Source organism: Panthera onca, chromosome A1 (genome assembly GCF_046562875.1).
Source record: "Panthera onca isolate mPanOnc1 chromosome A1, mPanOnc1 haplotype 2, whole genome shotgun sequence".
In the NCBI taxonomy this organism is placed as follows: Eukaryota; Metazoa; Chordata; class Mammalia; order Carnivora; family Felidae; genus Panthera; species Panthera onca.
Window position 1 is genome coordinate 65,576,424 of NC_138339.1, and position 18,049 is coordinate 65,594,472.

The 18,049-nt window shown below is 52.5% G+C and overlaps 1 protein-coding gene across 2 annotated transcripts in view; it reads left to right on the top strand.

The window, feature by feature from the left end:
• Window positions 1-18,049, top strand: part of CDHR2 (cadherin related family member 2) — a 34,765-nt gene that overhangs the window by 16,196 nt on the left and 520 nt on the right. For both annotated transcript variants that reach the window (XM_060635104.3, XM_078447102.2), the window contains 26 exons: window positions 449-538; window positions 2,338-2,427; window positions 2,992-3,117; window positions 3,189-3,335; window positions 3,423-3,498; window positions 3,587-3,702; window positions 3,824-4,057; window positions 5,090-5,245; window positions 5,327-5,488; window positions 5,767-5,828; window positions 6,096-6,339; window positions 8,775-9,014; window positions 11,223-11,292; window positions 11,441-12,046; window positions 12,817-12,888; window positions 13,312-13,361; window positions 14,736-14,887; window positions 15,040-15,148; window positions 15,233-15,321; window positions 15,771-15,839; window positions 15,943-16,020; window positions 16,115-16,175; window positions 16,258-16,382; window positions 16,915-17,028; window positions 17,110-17,190; window positions 17,316-18,006. In XM_060635104.3, the coding sequence (XP_060491087.1) occupies window positions 449-538; window positions 2,338-2,427; window positions 2,992-3,117; window positions 3,189-3,335; window positions 3,423-3,498; window positions 3,587-3,702; window positions 3,824-4,057; window positions 5,090-5,245; window positions 5,327-5,488; window positions 5,767-5,828; window positions 6,096-6,339; window positions 8,775-9,014; window positions 11,223-11,292; window positions 11,441-12,046; window positions 12,817-12,888; window positions 13,312-13,361; window positions 14,736-14,887; window positions 15,040-15,148; window positions 15,233-15,321; window positions 15,771-15,839; window positions 15,943-16,020; window positions 16,115-16,175; window positions 16,258-16,382; window positions 16,915-17,028; window positions 17,110-17,190; window positions 17,316-17,454 (3,558 nt within the window). In that variant the 3' untranslated portion in view covers window positions 17,455-18,006. The remainder of the gene's footprint in view (window positions 1-448; window positions 539-2,337; window positions 2,428-2,991; window positions 3,118-3,188; window positions 3,336-3,422; window positions 3,499-3,586; window positions 3,703-3,823; window positions 4,058-5,089; window positions 5,246-5,326; window positions 5,489-5,766; window positions 5,829-6,095; window positions 6,340-8,774; window positions 9,015-11,222; window positions 11,293-11,440; window positions 12,047-12,816; window positions 12,889-13,311; window positions 13,362-14,735; window positions 14,888-15,039; window positions 15,149-15,232; window positions 15,322-15,770; window positions 15,840-15,942; window positions 16,021-16,114; window positions 16,176-16,257; window positions 16,383-16,914; window positions 17,029-17,109; window positions 17,191-17,315; window positions 18,007-18,049) is intronic.

Consider the following 18,049-nt stretch of genomic DNA (forward strand, 5'->3'; position numbering starts at 1 on the left):
GAGCTACCTGTTTCTTGTAGTATTTTCCAGCGTGGGGACGTACCATACTGTGTTAGCTGGTCTCCTCTGATAGACACCTAGGTTTGTTCACAGCTTCAAATTATGGCAAACAAGCGAAAATGACCATTCCTATAATAGGACAGGCACATTTTAGATGTTTTAGAAATGACCTAATTATGTCTGCAACTTACTCTGAAATAGTTCTGTAAACACATGGAGAGTAAGAAATCAAACAATGGGTAAATCTAGATGAAGAGTATTGGGAGTTTTCTGTACTATACTTGCAACTTTTCTGGTGTTTGAAGTTGTATCAAATACAAGATTATCCCACATATTGCCTAATTGCCTGAGAAGTGAAGTCAACTTGCACTCCCAACCCAGACATTGCTCCCTTTGTCTTCTCAAGCGCTCACATTTTCCAGGCTCACCTGGGCTTTCCTACCTGCAGGTGCAGAAGGAAATGCATGTGATCGTGGAGGACAGAAATGACAATGCTCCCGTTTTCCAGAATACTGGCTTCTCCACCAAAATCAATGAGGTAACATCTGCCTTAATGGGTGTGTGTGTGTGTGTGTGTGTGATGCGGGCATCCCAGAAGTTCTTAGAGTGCAAAGAACAAGAGACAGCCAGCAGGGGGTCCAGATCAGGGAAAAGCACCTCTTAGAAGGGGCAGCTGCAGGAACCAAATCCAGGGGAATGTAACCCCATGAACAATAGTTACAGCAACATGTTAATCAGTCAGACTGGATTAGAATGATTTCAGTTATGAAAGCAATTTTTTTTAAAGGAATTGGTTTTCTCATGTATCTGAAAAATTCAGAGGTACACTAACTTTAGGCATGGCTGGATTCAGGTACTCAAACCATGTGATCAAGAAGAGATTTCTTTCCATGTCTCAGCTCTGTTTCTCTTGTTGTCCCCATCTTTGGGCAAGGGGGCCATTCTCTCTTGTGGTGATGAAAGTGTTCTCTGAAACTCTAGGCTTTGCAACTTGAACATAGAGTGCCTCTTTCTCCATAGTCCTGGCCAAAACTCCAGAGCTGACTCTCATTGGCTCATTTTGGGTCGTGTGCCCATGAACCTAGAGGTATGGAATGCTCTGATTGGCTAGGTTTGTACATGAGCCCTCCCTTCTAGCAAGGGAGGACAGCCCCACTTGAACTGCCTGTGTGGGAGGAGGTTCCCCAATGGTCCCTGAGCAGCAAATACAACATCACTCCTGGATCTTCATTACCCTGTGGCTTTGAAGATGATAAGATGTAGGACCCCATACTAGGCCAGACACAAGACCAGTGAAATCCAGGCAGCCATTTGACTGTGACGGAGCACCTACTATGTACCAGGCAGTGTCCTTGGTGCTGAGAATATTTGGTAAATAAGACAGACTTGGTCACCACCCTCAGTAGCTCACATTCTAATGAAGAGTACTGATAATAATCAATGAAACATTAAATAAGCAGGATTATTTTAGACAGTGTTAAGTTCTATGAAGAGCCTGAAACAGGACAAAATGGAGGAAAGTGACCAGGAAGGGGGCTGGTTTAGGTTGAGTGGCCAGGAAACGTTTTTCTGAGTAGGTGACATCTGAGCAGAGACCTACCTGGCAAGAAGGAGCCAGCCATGGGATGCTCCAGGAAAAGGATGGTCCAGTCAGTGGGACAGCAGATTCTAAGGCTTTGAGCTGGGAATGAATTTGGGGTGTTCTAGGGATAGCCAGGAAGCGGGTGTGAGCGGAGGGTAGAAGGTGAGGAGGAGGTGAGGTCAGACAGGTGAGCAGTGGCCTGACCTCAGAGGGCCATAGAGGCAGTCTGGACCTTAGTCTGGACAGAATGGGGGAAACATTGGAGAGTTTTTAACATAAGAGTGATGTGGTCTGATTCATGATTTTCAAAAATCACTTTGACCACTTTGTGGAAATGGTGAAGGTGTGGACAGGTCACAGCTGGCAAAGGCCTCCCCAGAGAACCTTCCAGCTTTGCAGGGTGCTGTCTGGAATATACTGCTATAGGCTACAGAGAGCCCATGGGAAGTTTGAGCAGGGGGGTGACACATCCTGGGTTCCTGAATGATTGCTCATCCTTATCCTGAGGGGCTCTGCAAATCAGAAGCCAGCTGAGGTGTTGGGGAGAGGAAGAGGGGGTAACCTTCCCCCCTCCTGACCTCCCCCCCCCCCCCAGTTGTCTCCAGAGGCCCAGCCCAGGTGGGAGGGAAAGGGGAACACTGGGTTTCAGGCTCTGGAATACATTATCCCTGTGGTACAGTTGGGGACACTGAAGCTCAGGGAGGGGAAGTGAGTGCTCAGTTATGGAGGGGATGGATTAGAGTTCCTCATTACAGACCCTGCCAGTCGGCTCCCTGGTGTTCTCTGTGGTGGCCAAGGACCCGGACTCGGAGTCTGCAGGAGCCGTGGTGTACTCCATACAGGCGGTGAGCGTTGGCAAGTCCCTGGGAGTATAGGTCCCACTGCCCCTCATAGCCACCAGGGGGCAGCATCTCCCACACAACCTGCAAGAACCTTGAGTGTCGGCTTGAGGACAGTGTCCTTGTGGTGGCCCAGCCCTAGCTCCCAAACCTTTCGCTGGCCCCTGCTGGACCTCACTTGGCCAAGCTGTGGACAGGACCCTCCTTCTCACCTCCTTGCCCAGGGCACTGTCTGGGCCCTTGCTGAGTTCATATCACACCGCCTGGTGGCCGACTGGAGATGTTCAGTGTCTTGTCCAAGGGGGTGTTCAGTTCTCCTGAAGACAAGTTTGCCAGTGATAGCTCCTGTTAACTGAGTGCCCATGATGTGCCTAGCACATACTTTACTTCATTTGACCCTTCTCTCAACCCACCGATGAAATATCTGAGCTCATTTCGCTCAGAGGCGAAAACTGAGGCTCAGAGAGGTTATGTGACCTGGTAAGAGTGGCAGAACTGGTCAAGAGCAGAGCCAGGATTTGAACCCAGGTCTCTCAGAGGGGAGCCTGGCCTGACTGTGCTCTGCCTTAGGTCATCCCTAGCACTGGAGACAGCCAGCACCTCTTCAGGATCTTGCCCAATGGCTCCATCATCCTCAATGGCAACCTCAGCTACAACAACAAAAGTGCCTTCTATCAGCTGGAGCTGGAGGCCTGCGTGAGTGGGGGCACAGACGGAGGGGTGCCGTGACCTGAGGCCTGGGCTCACAGGGACCTGTCTCCCCACAGGACTCAGGTGGCATATACAACAACAGCTTCATCACCCAGTGCTCCTCGCCTGTCTTCCTGTCCATCTCTGTGGTCGACCAGCCGGACCTGGACCCCCAATTTATCAGGGAGTTTTACTCAGCCTCTGTGGCTGAGGATGCACCCCAGGTGTGCTAGAGGACAAGGAGGGGCCTGGGTGGGCCCAAGAGGCAAGGAAAGGGTCTGGGCCATCGAACCAGGTGGTTCTCTGCGCAGGGAACCCCAGTGCTGAAGGTGGAGGCTGTGGATAGTGACAGAGGCATCAATTCCCAGATGATCTACAGCATTTCCAGTGAGAATGGGGGTGTTCCCAGGCTGGGGGAGGGATGGGGGCTCTGCCAGAGCCACTGGAAGCAGCAGCTCCTACTGCCTGTCACTAGACTCCACAAGGCCCGGCTTGTTTGACATCAGGCCAGATGGGGTGATCACGGTCAATGGTTCCCTGGACCGTGAGCAGCTGCTGGAGGAGGATGAGGAGGTGAAGGTGCAGGTCACGGTGAGTGAGGGCTCCACTGCCCCCTTTTGCACCCCAACTCTCAGCTTCTGGCCTTAAATCTCCCTTCTCTCTGAGCCTTTGTTCTCTGAGTGCTGCCCTTTGGCCTCTGCTCTGCTCTCAGGCCACCGAGACACACCAAAACATCTACGGACAAGATGCCAAGGTGAGCATATGGGTCACGCTGAGGGTGACGGATGTCAATGATCACAAACCCGAGTTTTACAACTGCAGCCTCCCAGCCTGCACCTTCACCCCCCAAGACACCCAAGTCAACTTCACTGGCTATGTTGATGAGCATGCCTCCACCCGCATCCCCATCGATGACCTCACCATGGTCGTGTACGACCCAGACAAGGCAGGTGGACCCAGACAAGGGGTGGTTGGGTGAGGGTGCTGCTGGGAGATGACTGGGGGAGGGAGGTGGAGACTGACCCATAGAACGCGGTACTAAGATGCAAGGTGGGGAGGTGAGTGGTGGGTGTTGCTGGTGCTGATCATGAACAGTGGTAGAAAATTGGAGTTATTGGGCGATACTTGGAAATCTTGGGTTACGTTACGCTGATGGGTAGTCATGTGTTCAGGGCAGTGCTAGGTGGTGGTGAAAAGAAAGGCAGTGTTGAGCGGAGGTTAGTACTGGATACTAGGTAATGTTGAATGGAGTATAGTTTTCAGTGGTGTTGAGGAGGGGGTGGTGATGGGTGCTTGGTGAAGTTGAGGGGTGTTGGGCAGTATTGGATATTGGGGGATGTGGCAGTGCTGAGCACAGAGTGATCTGAATGAGTGCTGAGTTGGAGAGTATTCTTAAGTGGAAGTTGAGCGGGGTGGTGTTGAGCAATGAATACCTATGGATGGTATTTGGTACTATTGGGTGATATTGAGTTGATACAAAATGTGGAGGGGAGGATGGCACTGGGTGGTGGTGGGTGGGTAGATGTGTTGAGTTAGTGGTTGGTGTTGAGTAGAGCGGAGGGGGTGTGGGATGGAGGGTGCTATGGGTAATGGGGTGATGTTGGGCATTACTGGTATTTGGTGTTGGGACGGGTGGTGGAGCATGTTGAGTGGGAGCTCGTAAGCAAGACTCAGTAACGTCTCCTGGGAGTGAGGGGAATGTGTCCAGGCTCTGTCTCTCCAGCCCAAGCCAGGAGTCCAGGCACCTAGAGATGTCTTCTTCCGATGAGCTCACATTTGCAGGGAGTGCACAGCCCAGCTTCCCAAGGGCCCTCTTGCCTCAGTGTTTTGAGAGCCCCCCACCAATGCCCCACCTATGGGACTTCAGAAGTCTGGGCTTCCTCAGGCAGGAGCCTATGGGCAGGGATCACAGGCAAGATACAGGTTGGTGCATTGTAGGAGGTGGGGGCTCTGTTATACTATATGCCCAACTCTACAGGGCAGCAATGGCACCTTCCTGCTGTCCACGAGGGGCCCCAATGCCGAAGCCTTCAGTGTCTCCCCCGAGCGGGCGGCGGGCTCAGTGGATGTGCAGGTGCTTGTGAGAGCTCCCGCACTGGTGGACTACGAGAGGCAGACAGTGATGCTGGTGCAGGTGAGGGGTGCTCTGGGGTGCCGGGGAGTGCGGTCCACGGGTGCTCTGGTCCCAATGCTGCTGCTCTTCCCTTGTCTTCAGGTCGTGGCCACTGATTCAGTCAGTGGGAACTCCTCTGTTGCCCTGGTGACCATCCACATTAGGGATGTTAATGACCACAGACCCACATTCACCCACAGCTTGTACAACCTCAGTATCTCGGAGAACAGTCCAGACGGCACTGTGGTCACCAACAGCATCCATGTGAGTGATGGGGACCTGAGTGGGCTGGGCCAGGAGAGACATGGAGAAGGGCAGACCTGGGGACCGTGACCCTGCCATGTCTCTGTATCACCTGATGTCATCACGTCCTAGCCAGTGTGTACACATATGCGTGGGGAGTCTATTTGTGAATCTCAGTGTGTTAGGGGTTCTCCCTTTGTGTCAAGAAGCAGGACAGCCCTGTCCCCATCAGTTGCATAGCTGACAGGGAGTGACATCATTTCCAAACAGTGTCCCATTGTCTAACTCTCTGCTCACAGGCCTTCGACCCTGACACGGGTGATGGGGGCCGCATCACCTACAGCCTGCTTCCGGGGAACGGGTAAGGTCTCAGCATGGGCAGGGGGCAGGTGGATGAGCGGGACCCGGGCCCGCCTCTCTGCCTCACAGTGGGGCTATTGTAGTTCGGTAACAAATAGGATACCAGGTTACATTCCAATTTCAGATTAACGACAAATAATTTGTTTAGAATAAGTAGATTGCAAATATTGCCTGGGACATACTGAAATATTTTTCATTGCTTATCTGAAATTCAAATTTAAGTGGGCATCCTATATTTTTGTTTGCTCACTCTGGCCACCCTGTGCAGGGCAGACGTCTTTGAGGTGGATCCAGACTCAGGGACAGTGACAGTGAGGAACAGCGAGCTATTGGACCGTGAGAAGGAGGCTGTGTACTACCTCACGCTGCAGGCCACAGACGGCGGGAAACTGTCGACCTCCACCACACTGCATATCATCCTGCTGGATGTCAATGACAACCCGCCTGTGGTCACCGGCTCCTACAACGTCTTTGTCCAGGAGGAGGAGGGCAATGTCTTTGTGACCATCCAGGTGCGAGCCGGCCTGGACCTGGCAGGTGGAACAGGGACAAGGGACCAAGCCTGGCTCTGTAGTCATGCCAGCCCTGAGATGGAATCTGGGCTCTCCTCTGTGGTCTTGAGAAAGTTAATCTATCTCTCTGGGCCTCCATCTCCTCTTTGGAAAATGAGGACAATTGTGGCCACTAGAGAATAATGAGATAATGCATTCAGAGGGCTCAGTGTAAAGCCTAGCATAGAGCAAGCCCTCAAAAACATATAGTTTTTTTAAATTTCAGCCCCCCGTTTCATTCCAAAAGGGACTTGAGGTGATTTTGATTAAAAGTAAGGTAAAAATGGGGGAAATAAGGAAAAAGGGAAAATAAGAATGGTATTGCTAATGGGCACAAAGGTAAAGTTAGAACCCAGAGCCACACAATTGCTAAGAGTGGACTGAAAATTCAGTTCTGAGCTCCCTGATGGCCAATGCAAAAAAGGAAATATCAGTGGCTAGCTTCACAGAGTCTATGAGATAAAAACCCACTATTGGCTCCAAAGAAACATCAGAGACAAGCATCTCCCCTGAGTCATCCGAAAGGGGGTCTTGTAAGAAGTGGGAGAGAAACCAGGTCCTCAGAATGACAATCATGTGGCCACAGAATGCTCTCGTATTTCTGGGGCTGTGTGGTTTCCAGGGCACATTCCCACCTCTGGTGTCCCGACTGACTTGTGAAGCAGATGCTGTAATGATCCCCATTTCACAGAAGGAGAAAACTGAGGCTCAGAGAAGTTCAGTGACTTTTGAGGGCTTGCACAGCGAGTAAGTGGCAGCCCTGGAGCCAGAGCTCAGACCTCTCTGCCCTGAAACCTGAGCCTTTTCTTCTTTTTCCTTGATAACTTCTCACTCTGCTCTGTGAGCTCCTTGGGGCAGGAGCATTTCAGACCTGCTGCTGTAACCACGGTGCCCGGCGTTAGCCCCGAGAAGCGCTTGGTGAATTAACTGGCCCAAATTCAAAGTGCTGAGGGATGAACAGACAGGGTCAGGCTTCTGGAGCAAACATCTCTGGCTGCCTGTACAGGAGGCATTTAATAACCAAGTCCCAGTGGAGCTGAGATGAAAGAGCTGAAGGTGGGGGATGGGCAAGGAGGAAGACTTGCTCCCAAGTCAGAGTAGCCCAGCCCTGGATTCAAAGCCCCTTTGCTGGGCCCCAGGTCCTCTCAGATGAATCCACCATATTTCTGCAGGTGCCTCTCAGTTAGGGGAGGGTGCCAGAGAGTCACCCAAGGGTGTCACCCGTGCTGTGTGAAAGACAGCACAGGGGACGTAGAGGCCCCGGGCAATCACCAACCTGGCCTGGAGTCAGGCAGAGAGGCGTAGAAGGCATTGGGGTGAGGGGAAGGCATATGCAAAGGACTGAAAGAACCTGTTGCATTCTCCATGCTGGACCACCCCGAAGGCAAACCAAGCACATGTGTTCAGGACCCTGGCGGGACAGGAACACACACACACGGACACACACGAATTGGGTGAAGAATCAACGGGTTAAAAAAAAAAACAACAGCACTGAAGTAGTCATTGTGGGAAAATCAGAAACTGGTTGGACTTCACGCTTATTTTATACTCGTTTGTTTTTGAATTTTGTTATTTTTTTTGTTTTTTTTTTTTAAACATTTATTTATTTTTGAGACAGAGAGACAGAGCATGAATGGGGGAGGGTCAGAGAGAGAGGGAGACACAGAATCGGAAGCAGGCTCCAGGCTCTGACCCATCAGCCCAGAGCCCGACTCGGGGCTCGAACTCACGGACCGTGAGATCATGACCTGAGCCAAAGTCGGCCGCTCAACCAACTGAGCCACCCAGGCGCCCCTTTTTTTCATTTTTTAATGTTTATTTATTTTTGCGAGAGAGACAGAGACAGAGACAGAGAGCAAGTAGGGAAGGGGCAGAGAGAGGGAGACGCAGTGTCGGAAGCAGCCCCCAGGCTTCGAGCTGGCAGCGCAGAGCCCAATGCGGGTTTGAGCTCACCAACCGCGAGATCGTGACCTGAGCCAAAGTCGGATGTTTAACCGACGGAGCCACCCAGGCACCCCTATTTTTGAATTTTGAATACCTATAACATACTCCCCCATGCCCCCTCTCCACTAGAATTTCAGCTCCATGAGGGAATTGCCTTGGTCATGGCTCTGTGATTGTCCGGTGCCTAGAACAGGGCTGGGCACACGGTAGGTAGGCAGGAAATATTTGTGGGGCAAATGATTGACATCAGGAGCTTAAGACCTCAGAACTCTTGCAAGCTGCTGATCTGACCCTCTGATGGGAGACTGAGGCTGAGAGATTGGCCAGCATCCCACTGGCTTTAGGCCTAATTATTGCCCTTGCGTGCCAGTGCTGGAGGGGGAGGCCAGGCTGCAGAAGGGGGGCTGGGGAGCATCTGAGAGCTGATGGCCCAATGCTGGTTATCCGCACAGGCTCATGACAACGACCAGCCAGACACCAACAACAGCCATCTGCATTTCAGCCTGCTGCCTGGCCCCTACAGCCACAACTTCTCAGTGGACCCTGATAAAGGGATCCTCAGAAACCAGGGGCCCCTGGACCGAGAGGCCATTGAGCCTGCCCTGGGGGGCCGAATTGTGCTGACCGTGCTTGTGGCTGACTGTGGTGTGCCTGTCCTCAGCACTGAAGTCAATATCACCATCAATGTGGAGGTAAGGCCTGGCTCGGCCGTAGGAGGGGTGCCAGGGTGGGCCCTGTGTTGGGGAGCTCATTGCGTATGGCCAGCACTCCACCCCTCCAACTTGAGTCACATTTCTGCCCTTTGCGGTATGGTGGGCAAGAGAGGTCTGGAACCAGGCCGCCTGGGTTAGAATTCTGGCTCCGTTGTGTGGCCTTAGGCAATCACTCAAACTCCCTGTGCCTTCATGCTCCTTATCTGTAAAATGGTGATAAAAACAACCTAAAGTGAGTTAGCGAATGGAAAGGGCTTTGAAAAATGCCTGACCCAAGGAAGGTACTCCGTGAATACAGTCGGGCCCCCCTTATCCACGGTTCCACTTTCCTCAGTTCCAGTGACCCGCAGTCAATAGTGTCCCCAAAGCAGATGATCCTTCTGACACATGATCAGGAGGTCAGTAGCTACCCACTGCTACATCACTACGCCCATGTCATCCACCTCACTTCATGTCATCACATGGGCATTTCATCATCTCACAGCCTCACAGGAAGAAGGATGAGTACAGGACAAAAGGCTATTTTGAGAGAGAGAAAGAGACCACATTCGCATTATCAGTTATCACAGTATATTGTTATAATTGTTCTATTTTATTATCAGCTATTGTTCATCTCTTTCTGTGCCTGATTTATATATTAAACCCTATCATAGGTACATACGTATAGGAAATAACACAGTACATATAGGGTTCGGTACCATCTGCCTTTTCAGGCATCCTCTGGGGCTCCTGGAACGTTTCTCCCACAGATAAGGCAGGAACTACTCACTGTATTGGCTCTAATAATCATTCACAAAGTTCTACCTGAAACTCTCCTATCTCCTCACCACCGCTCCGGGGTAAACAGAAGGGATGAAAATCAGCATTTGTGGGGTTTCCGTCACACCTGCAAGGTAGGGATGGTTATTACCATTTTACTGATCAAGAAACTGAGGCACAGAGGTGGCGTAGCTTGCCTAGGGTCGCAGAATCGGGTTTTGAACCCAGTCTCTCTGGTTCTAAGGCCGCCACCAGCCCACAGGGCACCTTCCTTCAGAAAAGTGTTGCAACAAATGTGCACCTCTACAATGTCCGTGATGTGTTTGGCGCCCCCTAGGGCTGTGCGATGCACAGTCCGCAACATCCCACAGAGCAACCCTGTGTCCCACTGGGTCGGGATGCACTGCTTTCCTACAAGGATCAGAGTGAGACCTCAGGGAACATGGAGGAACAGAAGCCAAATTAGGACTTGCCAGCTTGTTCAGCTGTCCTTGGGGTGAAGTAGGTCACGAAGAAGGAAGCAAGCAGAATTGCATTAGCTGAGCAAGTAGGTCCTTTCACACCCATGAACTAGTCCTCATAACAGCCCCTAGACTGGGCACTACGACCCATCTTGCAGAATGAAAACACTGAGGCCCAGAGAAGTCAAAGTCATGCGTGAAGCCGAGGGGGAGCTGGATTTGACTCAGAGCTGTGCTCTTAGCGACCCCTGCGACTTCGGAGGCAGCTGGCCGTGTGCATTGAGCCAGCAATGCCATTCTGGGAAATCACCCCCAGAAAATATATCTAGTTAAGGGGGACACGGCTTTGTTTTCAAAGATGTCTGTTGAACCATTATTTTAAAAAAGCTGAAAGCAAAAGCAGATACTTGTGGGCCACCCCGGGGAAGGGCTGGAAAAGCCAAGGGCACCCCCCACCCCCAACACACACCAGTGTTTGGGAAGGAAGCTCTGTGCTGTAACAACAGTGGCAGCATTTGTAGGTGTGAGTGGCCAGGGCCAGAGAAGGAAGGTGAGAACAGAAAACAGTGGCATTGGTGCCAACACAATAAATCCAAGAGATGGGGAGTCGAGCTGGGCCAGCAGGGACACTGATGGGGGTACTCAACCACCCTTCTGGAAGGCAGGGTCTAAGGTGGCTCTGAGCTGTGGTCAGAGAAACAAGAAGGAGGTGGGGCTCCCTGAAATCATAGAACTAACTTCAGAGGTCCCGCGACCGGTCTGTGAGCCCCAGGTGTGCGCTCTGGGCTAGTTCCGTCCTCTCAAAGGCCCTTTTCTCATCTGCAAAGCAGACGGTGATCTCTGAGGAGACACTGACAGCCTCTGTGCCTTGGGTCAGAGGAAGCACTGATTTCTCAGATGGGCTCGGGGGAGGCCGAACTGTGGGTACTCCTGAGGTCCCTGGGCTCAGAACTACCTCTGCCCACAGGACATCAATGACAATCTGCCCGTCTTCAACCAGTCCATCTATTCCTTCTCGGTGAAGGAGAGGGACCCAGGTAAGTCCTTCCTGGGTCAGGCCAGGCACTGGGGCTGGGGCCCAGTGAGGCATCTGGTCCCCCCAGGGTGCAGTTGAGGGAGGTGAGAGCAGACGAAGCCGCCGATGCCTGGGCCAGGGGTCCCTGTGAACTCTGTCCTCACCCACAGGAGAGCTGGTGGGCGTGCTGAAGGCCTGGGATGCGGATCAGACGGAAGCCAACAACCGCATCAGCTTCAGTCTTTCAGGGAGTGGTGCCAACAACTTCGTGCTCCGAGGCTCGATGCTGGAGGCTGGGTGGGCTGAGGGCCGCCTCTGGCTGCCCTCGGATGTGAGTCTGGACTACGAGACACAGCCCTTCTTCAATCTGACAGTGAGTGCCGAGAACCCAGACCCCCAGGGGAGAGAGGCCACAGCAGAAATCCTTGTGGCTGTGGAGGATGTGAATGATGAACCGCCCACTCTGGACTCAGCCTCACTCCGGGGCGTCCGTGTGGCTGAGAATGGCTCGCAGCGTGGCCTGGTGGCTGAGGTGGTTGCTCGCGATGTGGATACCATGGCCCAGCTGGAGATACAGCTTGTGAACGTCATCTGCACCAAGGCCGGGGTCAACGTGGGCAGCCTGTGCCGTGGCTGGTTCTCTGTGTCGGCCAATGGCTCTGTGTTCATCAATCAGAGTGAGGCCATTGACTACGAGACCTGTGACCTGGTCACGCTAGTCGTGCGGGCCTGTGACCTCACAACGGACCTCCGCTTCCAGGCCTACAGCGACAATGGTGAGGTGGCCTGGCAGGCTGCGGCATAGCAGCCATGGGCTGGGACCTACAAGGTCAGGGTTCGAATTCTGGCTCCAGCCCTTATCAGCTGTGTCACTGGGAAAGTTGTGACACCTCCTTAAGCCTCAGTTTACCCATCTGTCAAGTGGACTTGGGTAGTAGGTTGGCTGTACAGATTAAAAGAAAACACGCGTGTAAAATAATAATGCTATTATTCTGTGAGGCAGTGTAAAGGAAGGAACACGCTTCAGAGTGCTCGTATCCCGCCTTTGATTATGATAGCAATAATAACCACATTAAGAGCTAGCATATTTTGAGAACTTGCTATAGCCAAGAGCTATGCCAAGCACCTTATAAGCATTTCCTTATGTTATTCCCACACAACCGTGGGGTAGGTGATCCCTATCTAATTTTATAGATGAGGAAACTGAGGCACACAGCGGCCAGTTCAATAACCTAGCTTACACAGCTAGCAAGTGTCAAGACAATGTTGGGGTCAGGTGGGACATATCCAGGCTGGGCTCAATCCTGGCCTGATGCTCTTGCTGGATGACCTTGAACAGCTTGCTTACCCTCTCTGAAGTATGGGGAGGATACACCCTGCCACAAAGGCCAGAGGAGACTGAGTGGACACCTCAGGTCAAAAGCAGGGGAGGGGGCTGAGAATGGGAGATGCATGGAGGGAGGCAGCTGGGAGCGTGCCTGAGGCCCAGGCTTTCTGGGTCAGGCCTTTGCCTACAGACCAGAACGAGCCAACCTTGTTCCTCTAGGAAGCCTCGCCATCACCATCGAGGACACGAATGATAATAAACCCTATTTTCTGCCTGACAATAAGACTTTCGGTAAGCAGCCAGCCTTTCCCTCCATACTCTGCTAGAATTACCTTTAGGTAGCTCCCATAGACCCTCCTCAGGCCCCAAGTGGGCCCTTAGAAAGAAAGAAAGGTCCCCAATCCTGCCTCTTTCCCAGGATTTCAAAAGGAGGGGGGATCTGAGTTTTTATCCCAGGTCTGCCCCAACTCACATGTGACCCTGGGCCAGTCCCTCCCTCCCTCTCTGGGCCTCAGTTTCCTCATTATCTGCACACTGGGAGGTGGATGAGCTGCTAACTAACGGCTCAGAGGCCATTGTAATGGGGGTTTCTGGTGACAAAGAGGTCGAGGGAAAGTTTGGGGGAATGAGTTCTGAGCTGGGCTTGTGGTCAGCACCTCAGACAAGTGGGCACGGGCCCCGACTCCACTGACCCTTTCTTGTCCACGTTTGTAGTTATCATCCCAGAACTTGTGGTGCCCAACCAGCAGGTGGCTTCTGTCCAGGTAAGTCCTTGGCTCCCGCCTTTGTCCATCGCGTTTTAGCCCCAGGAGACACAGGACCAAGGCCTTCAGGCCTTTCAGCTGTCCCTAAAATGTTTTAACACTAGACAGGAAATTTGTTGGCTCCAACACATGAAGAGAAAACCCCAGGATGGAAACAAACACACGCCTGATTGATATGATTCAACTCCATTAATTGTTATTTAGTTTTTCTAAAAATTCTCATGACCATAGAAACCATTTGCAGGCCAGATTTCTTTCACTACACCAGAATTCTTGAGCAATACGGAGAAATCATAGCAACTGTAAATTAAATGAGCTCCTTGGAGATAAGTAATTTTCAGAGTAAAATTATAAACATACTTTCAGCGTTTTTATGGTGTTGGATGTGGGTGTGTTTGTTAGAGGGTGCTGGCCACGCCTCACAGAAGGCTGAGACCTCCCACACAGCCCTGGGGACCAGGCCTGCTCGGGCCTCTTACCGACCCGGGGAGCTGCCTGCCTTTCTGGAGCTCAGTTTCCTTCCTGGGCAAGAAGCTGGCAGTTCCCGGCAGTAGTCTTGGGGTTAACAGATGAGTGGTATGCCTGTGCCAGTCCCTGGGCTGTGGAAAGCGCATGGGTGTTGGAGATGGCTGGGCCTGACCTTCCCTACTTCGAGCTGGGCCTTCAGCAGCACAACGTCTCTCTCAGAGCTCTGGTTTCTTCTCACAAAATGGGAATAGTAATTCTCCCTCTCCAGGTTCTTTCAAGCCTTAAAGAGTCTTCAAATCTTCAGCCGGTTGCAGTCCAATGTCATGAGTCTGGCCATAACTTTGACCCATTTTCTTTAAATTAGCTCTTTTTTGAAACATAAACACCAGTTTTGGCTTCGTTCTGAACAGTAGGCTCATGGTCTGTATGTTGGTATATTTTTCTCTAAAGGCGGTAGAATGAATAAAAATGTTTGTGCCCTCACCTCCTCTTTCATGGCCTACTAGGGGAATTTGTACCAATGTCAGTAAATACTGAAATGAGGGATCTAAGGGAAGGTGCCTGGCACACAGTAGCTTCTCAGGAAATTTGAGTGTCCTTGTGCTTGTGTGTGTGTGTGTGTGTGTGTGTGTGTGGCAGTGGGTGAGGGGAAGCAAAGCAGGATTTCCACATGGGAAGGGCTTTGGGCAGTGACTTGATGAGTTAGGGGGCCAGAAGCAGGGACTTGTCCAAACCTGGATTTGCAGAGCAAGAACATTGCCTAAAATGTTTGCTTAGTTGAGGTGGCCTGGAGAAGCTGATGGAGATAATGGGACCAGTCTCCCAGGCCATCTTAGCTGCTGAGTCCTGCTGGGGGTGGAAGGGTGCCTAGCCTGGCTCCCAGGTGCCATCCACTCTTTCTCCCAGGCCAAAGACGATGACTCAGGGAACAACGGGGCCATCCTGTTCTCCATCTTCCAAGTGGATTTCATCGCCAAGGATGGGACCACGACCCCTTTCCAGGGCTTCTTCCGGGTCTCCACCTCATTGGAGGCCAATGTGTTCATTGGCAACATTGAGTAACTGTGGGCAGCCCCTGGATGGGGGGGGGGGGGGGACGCAAGGGAGGGCCTCAAGACAGTGAGTTCCTCATCCTAGCAGGTACATAAGTAGGTTCCAGAGGACTTCAGTTGGGCCCCAAGACCAAGCTGTGCTCTTCCATCTCCAATAGGCTGGTGACCAACCTCGATTCCACCCTCCAAGGCACCTACCAAGTGACAGTCCAGGCCCGGGACAGACCTTCTGTGGGTCCTGCTCAGGAAGCCATTATCACCCTGAATGTGAGTGTTTGGCCCTGCCTCTAGTACCCTCTGCCTGCTCCCAGGTCCCTCGTGCCTCATCTTCACCATGCCTTCCTCCTGTAGCTCTTCACTGTGGACCAAAGTTACCGTGTAAGGTTGCAGTTCTCCATGAACAAGGAGGAGGTGGGCGCCAACGTGGAAGAGATTACAGCGTAGGTCTGGGGCATCCAGAGGGGCCTGTGGGGAAGAACAGGGCCTGGGAGTCTGATCCCTGACAGGACCTGGATGGAATGTATGTCGATTCTGTCCCTGACCTACCCCTGATTTTGTCTCTGTCTTTGATCCATACTTGTACCTGCAGTTCCTTTCTCAATGCTCCTAGAAGCCTAGGGTTGGCTGGGTAGAGAGAGGCCTAAATAGGGCCGCCATGTACAGTTGTGAAGGCTGTGCACTGCACAAGGGCATTCTGCTTGCTAAGTCATAAACCCAGCCCCAGAAGAAGGGGCTGCCTTGCCTGATTTGCAGAGGTGTTACCTGCTTAGCCAATGAAGCTGTTCAGAGAGGGTGCCCCTTTCTAATTGACACAATTCCTAATTCCACTGGCCACAGGCTGTACTAGGGCCCCTACCCCATGCCTCTGCGACATCTTCCCCCTTTGCAGGGCCCTCATTCAGGCCACCAGGACTACTGTCTACGTTGTGAGCATTCAGGACATAGAATCCATGACTCGGTGAGTGCCCACAGTCCCAGTGGTCGGAGGACAAGAAGCAGCAGTATGAGGGACCTGCTGGGTGGTTCTGGGTTGTTTACTTTTCATCCCTGCCCCATTCCAGGGCCCGGGGCCGTTCCTACCTCGATGCCTATTTTGTCTTCTCGAATGGGTCTGCCCTGACACTTGATGAGCTGAGTGTGTGAGTGGGGCTGCCCTTGGGGTGGGCAGGAGGGTGAGCAGGAAGCCTGGGGGATGCCAATGTCCCTCGGGCCTGAGTGGGGCTCTGTGGCCAGGATGATCCGGAATGACCAGGACTCCCTGACGCGGCTGCTGCAGCTGGGGCTGGTGGTGCTGGTGAGTGTCAGCATGGTGGAGGTAATGGGGGCATTGGGAGGGGGAATGTCAACCCACAACCTCCCTCATGCTTCTTCTCCAGGGCTCCCAGGAGAGCCAGGAGTCAGACCTGCCAAAGCTGCTCAGCAGTGTCATCATAGGATTGGGAGTGGCTTTGCTGCTGGTCATCGTGATCATGACTGTGGCCCTTGTGTGCACCCGGAAGAGGTATTGCTCCCATCACCCCTTCCGTCTTCAACCCCACCTTTCCCACCATCTAAGACATATGGTGGGTAGAAAGAGCTTGGGTATAGGCATCTGGTATATCTGTATTTAATCCCCAGAGACCTGTCGTGACAACTTGGACAGCTCATCTCTCCCTCCCTAAGCCTCAGTTTCCGCATCTGCAGAATGAGCACAACACTAGATTCCTCAAAGCACACAAGGAAGCAGTGTGCATCTTGCAACCTGCAGGATGTCTGGCACATACTATCCATTTATAAATACTGCTTCTTTTTCCCTTTCCAATACATTTGGAGGCAGCAGCCACCTCTGGATTTGACTCCAGGTCTTGTCGCTGGCCAGCTGTGGCCTTTGGCAAATCATATCCTATCTCTGGCTCCTACTTGTACCCTCCGTACATAGAGCTAACACTCTCACCTGCCGGGGTTGTTGTGAAGTCACACTCGCAGGGCCTGCACTAGGCACACAGTGGGTGTGCAGGGAGAGTAGCCCGCCACCTCCTCCTGGTTCTCCACAGTTACCACCGAAAGCTTCGGGCTATGAAGGCTGCCAAAGAGGCCCGGAGGACAGCAGCAGGGGTGATGCCCTCAGCTTCTGCCATCCCTGGGACTAACATGTATACCACTGAGCGGTGAGCGGGGGTCAAAGGGTGGGTAAGAGGCCCCGTGCGGTGTCTGAGGCTCCCAACTGCTTAAACAGGCCTTCTCTCCAGGGCCAACCCTATGCTGAACCTCCCCACAAAGGATCTGAACTTCGAGTCCCTATCCTCCTCCAGTGACCTAGACCACATGAGGTGAGCAGTGGCCCGCGCAGCCAGGCTGGTCGGTGGTGGTGATGATGGAGGCGATGGTGGTTCTTGGCCACAGACAGGGAGGACTGGGGCTGCTAACTATGTGAGCCCCACCATCTCCCCCACAGCCTCAATTCCCTGGATGACAACTCTGTGGACCTGGAAAAGGACAAGCAGGAAACCAAGGCAAGATGGGGGATGAGTGGGTGCCTGGGGCTTCTGACTTGGGGTCCTTCTCTGAAGGGGTGGGGTTCAGGACAGAGCTGAAGGACCTGCTGATGACATGGGCATGTCCCTGCGCCAGGCCCCGGGAAGCCCCATGGCTTCGGAATGGGGTCCAATCCTTGCTCTTCTACTCATTCGCCGTGACTCTGGGTGGGCGGCTTCCTTCTAGCTCTCAGTTTTCTCATCTGTAAGTGGGGATGAGAACACTAACCATGCAGGACTTTGTGAGGATGAAGTTTGAGTGGGTATAAAAAACCACCTGGCATGACACAAGTACTAAAAAACCTGGTTCCCTCTGTTCATACCCTTTATACGAAAGCTGGCAGGGTGTAGGCTCGAATAATCAGCAGTGCCATCATTGGTTCAATAGACGAGTTGGTTCAATTAGAACCAATTAGGGGTGCGTGCCATAATGAACTGCAGGTGGGACCCCGGGTGGGCTGTGTCCCTCTGACTGTGGCAGAAGGAGATGCCAAATTCAACCAGAGGCAGCGATGGACAGGCTTTAGCGTCAAAACAACCAGTGATCCAAACCCTATTCTGCCTCTTTCTGGCCATGCGATCCCTCTGAGCCTCAGCCATCTGTAAAGCGGGGTACGTGATCCCTCCCCCAGGGGGCTCCTGTGGGGACTTTAGG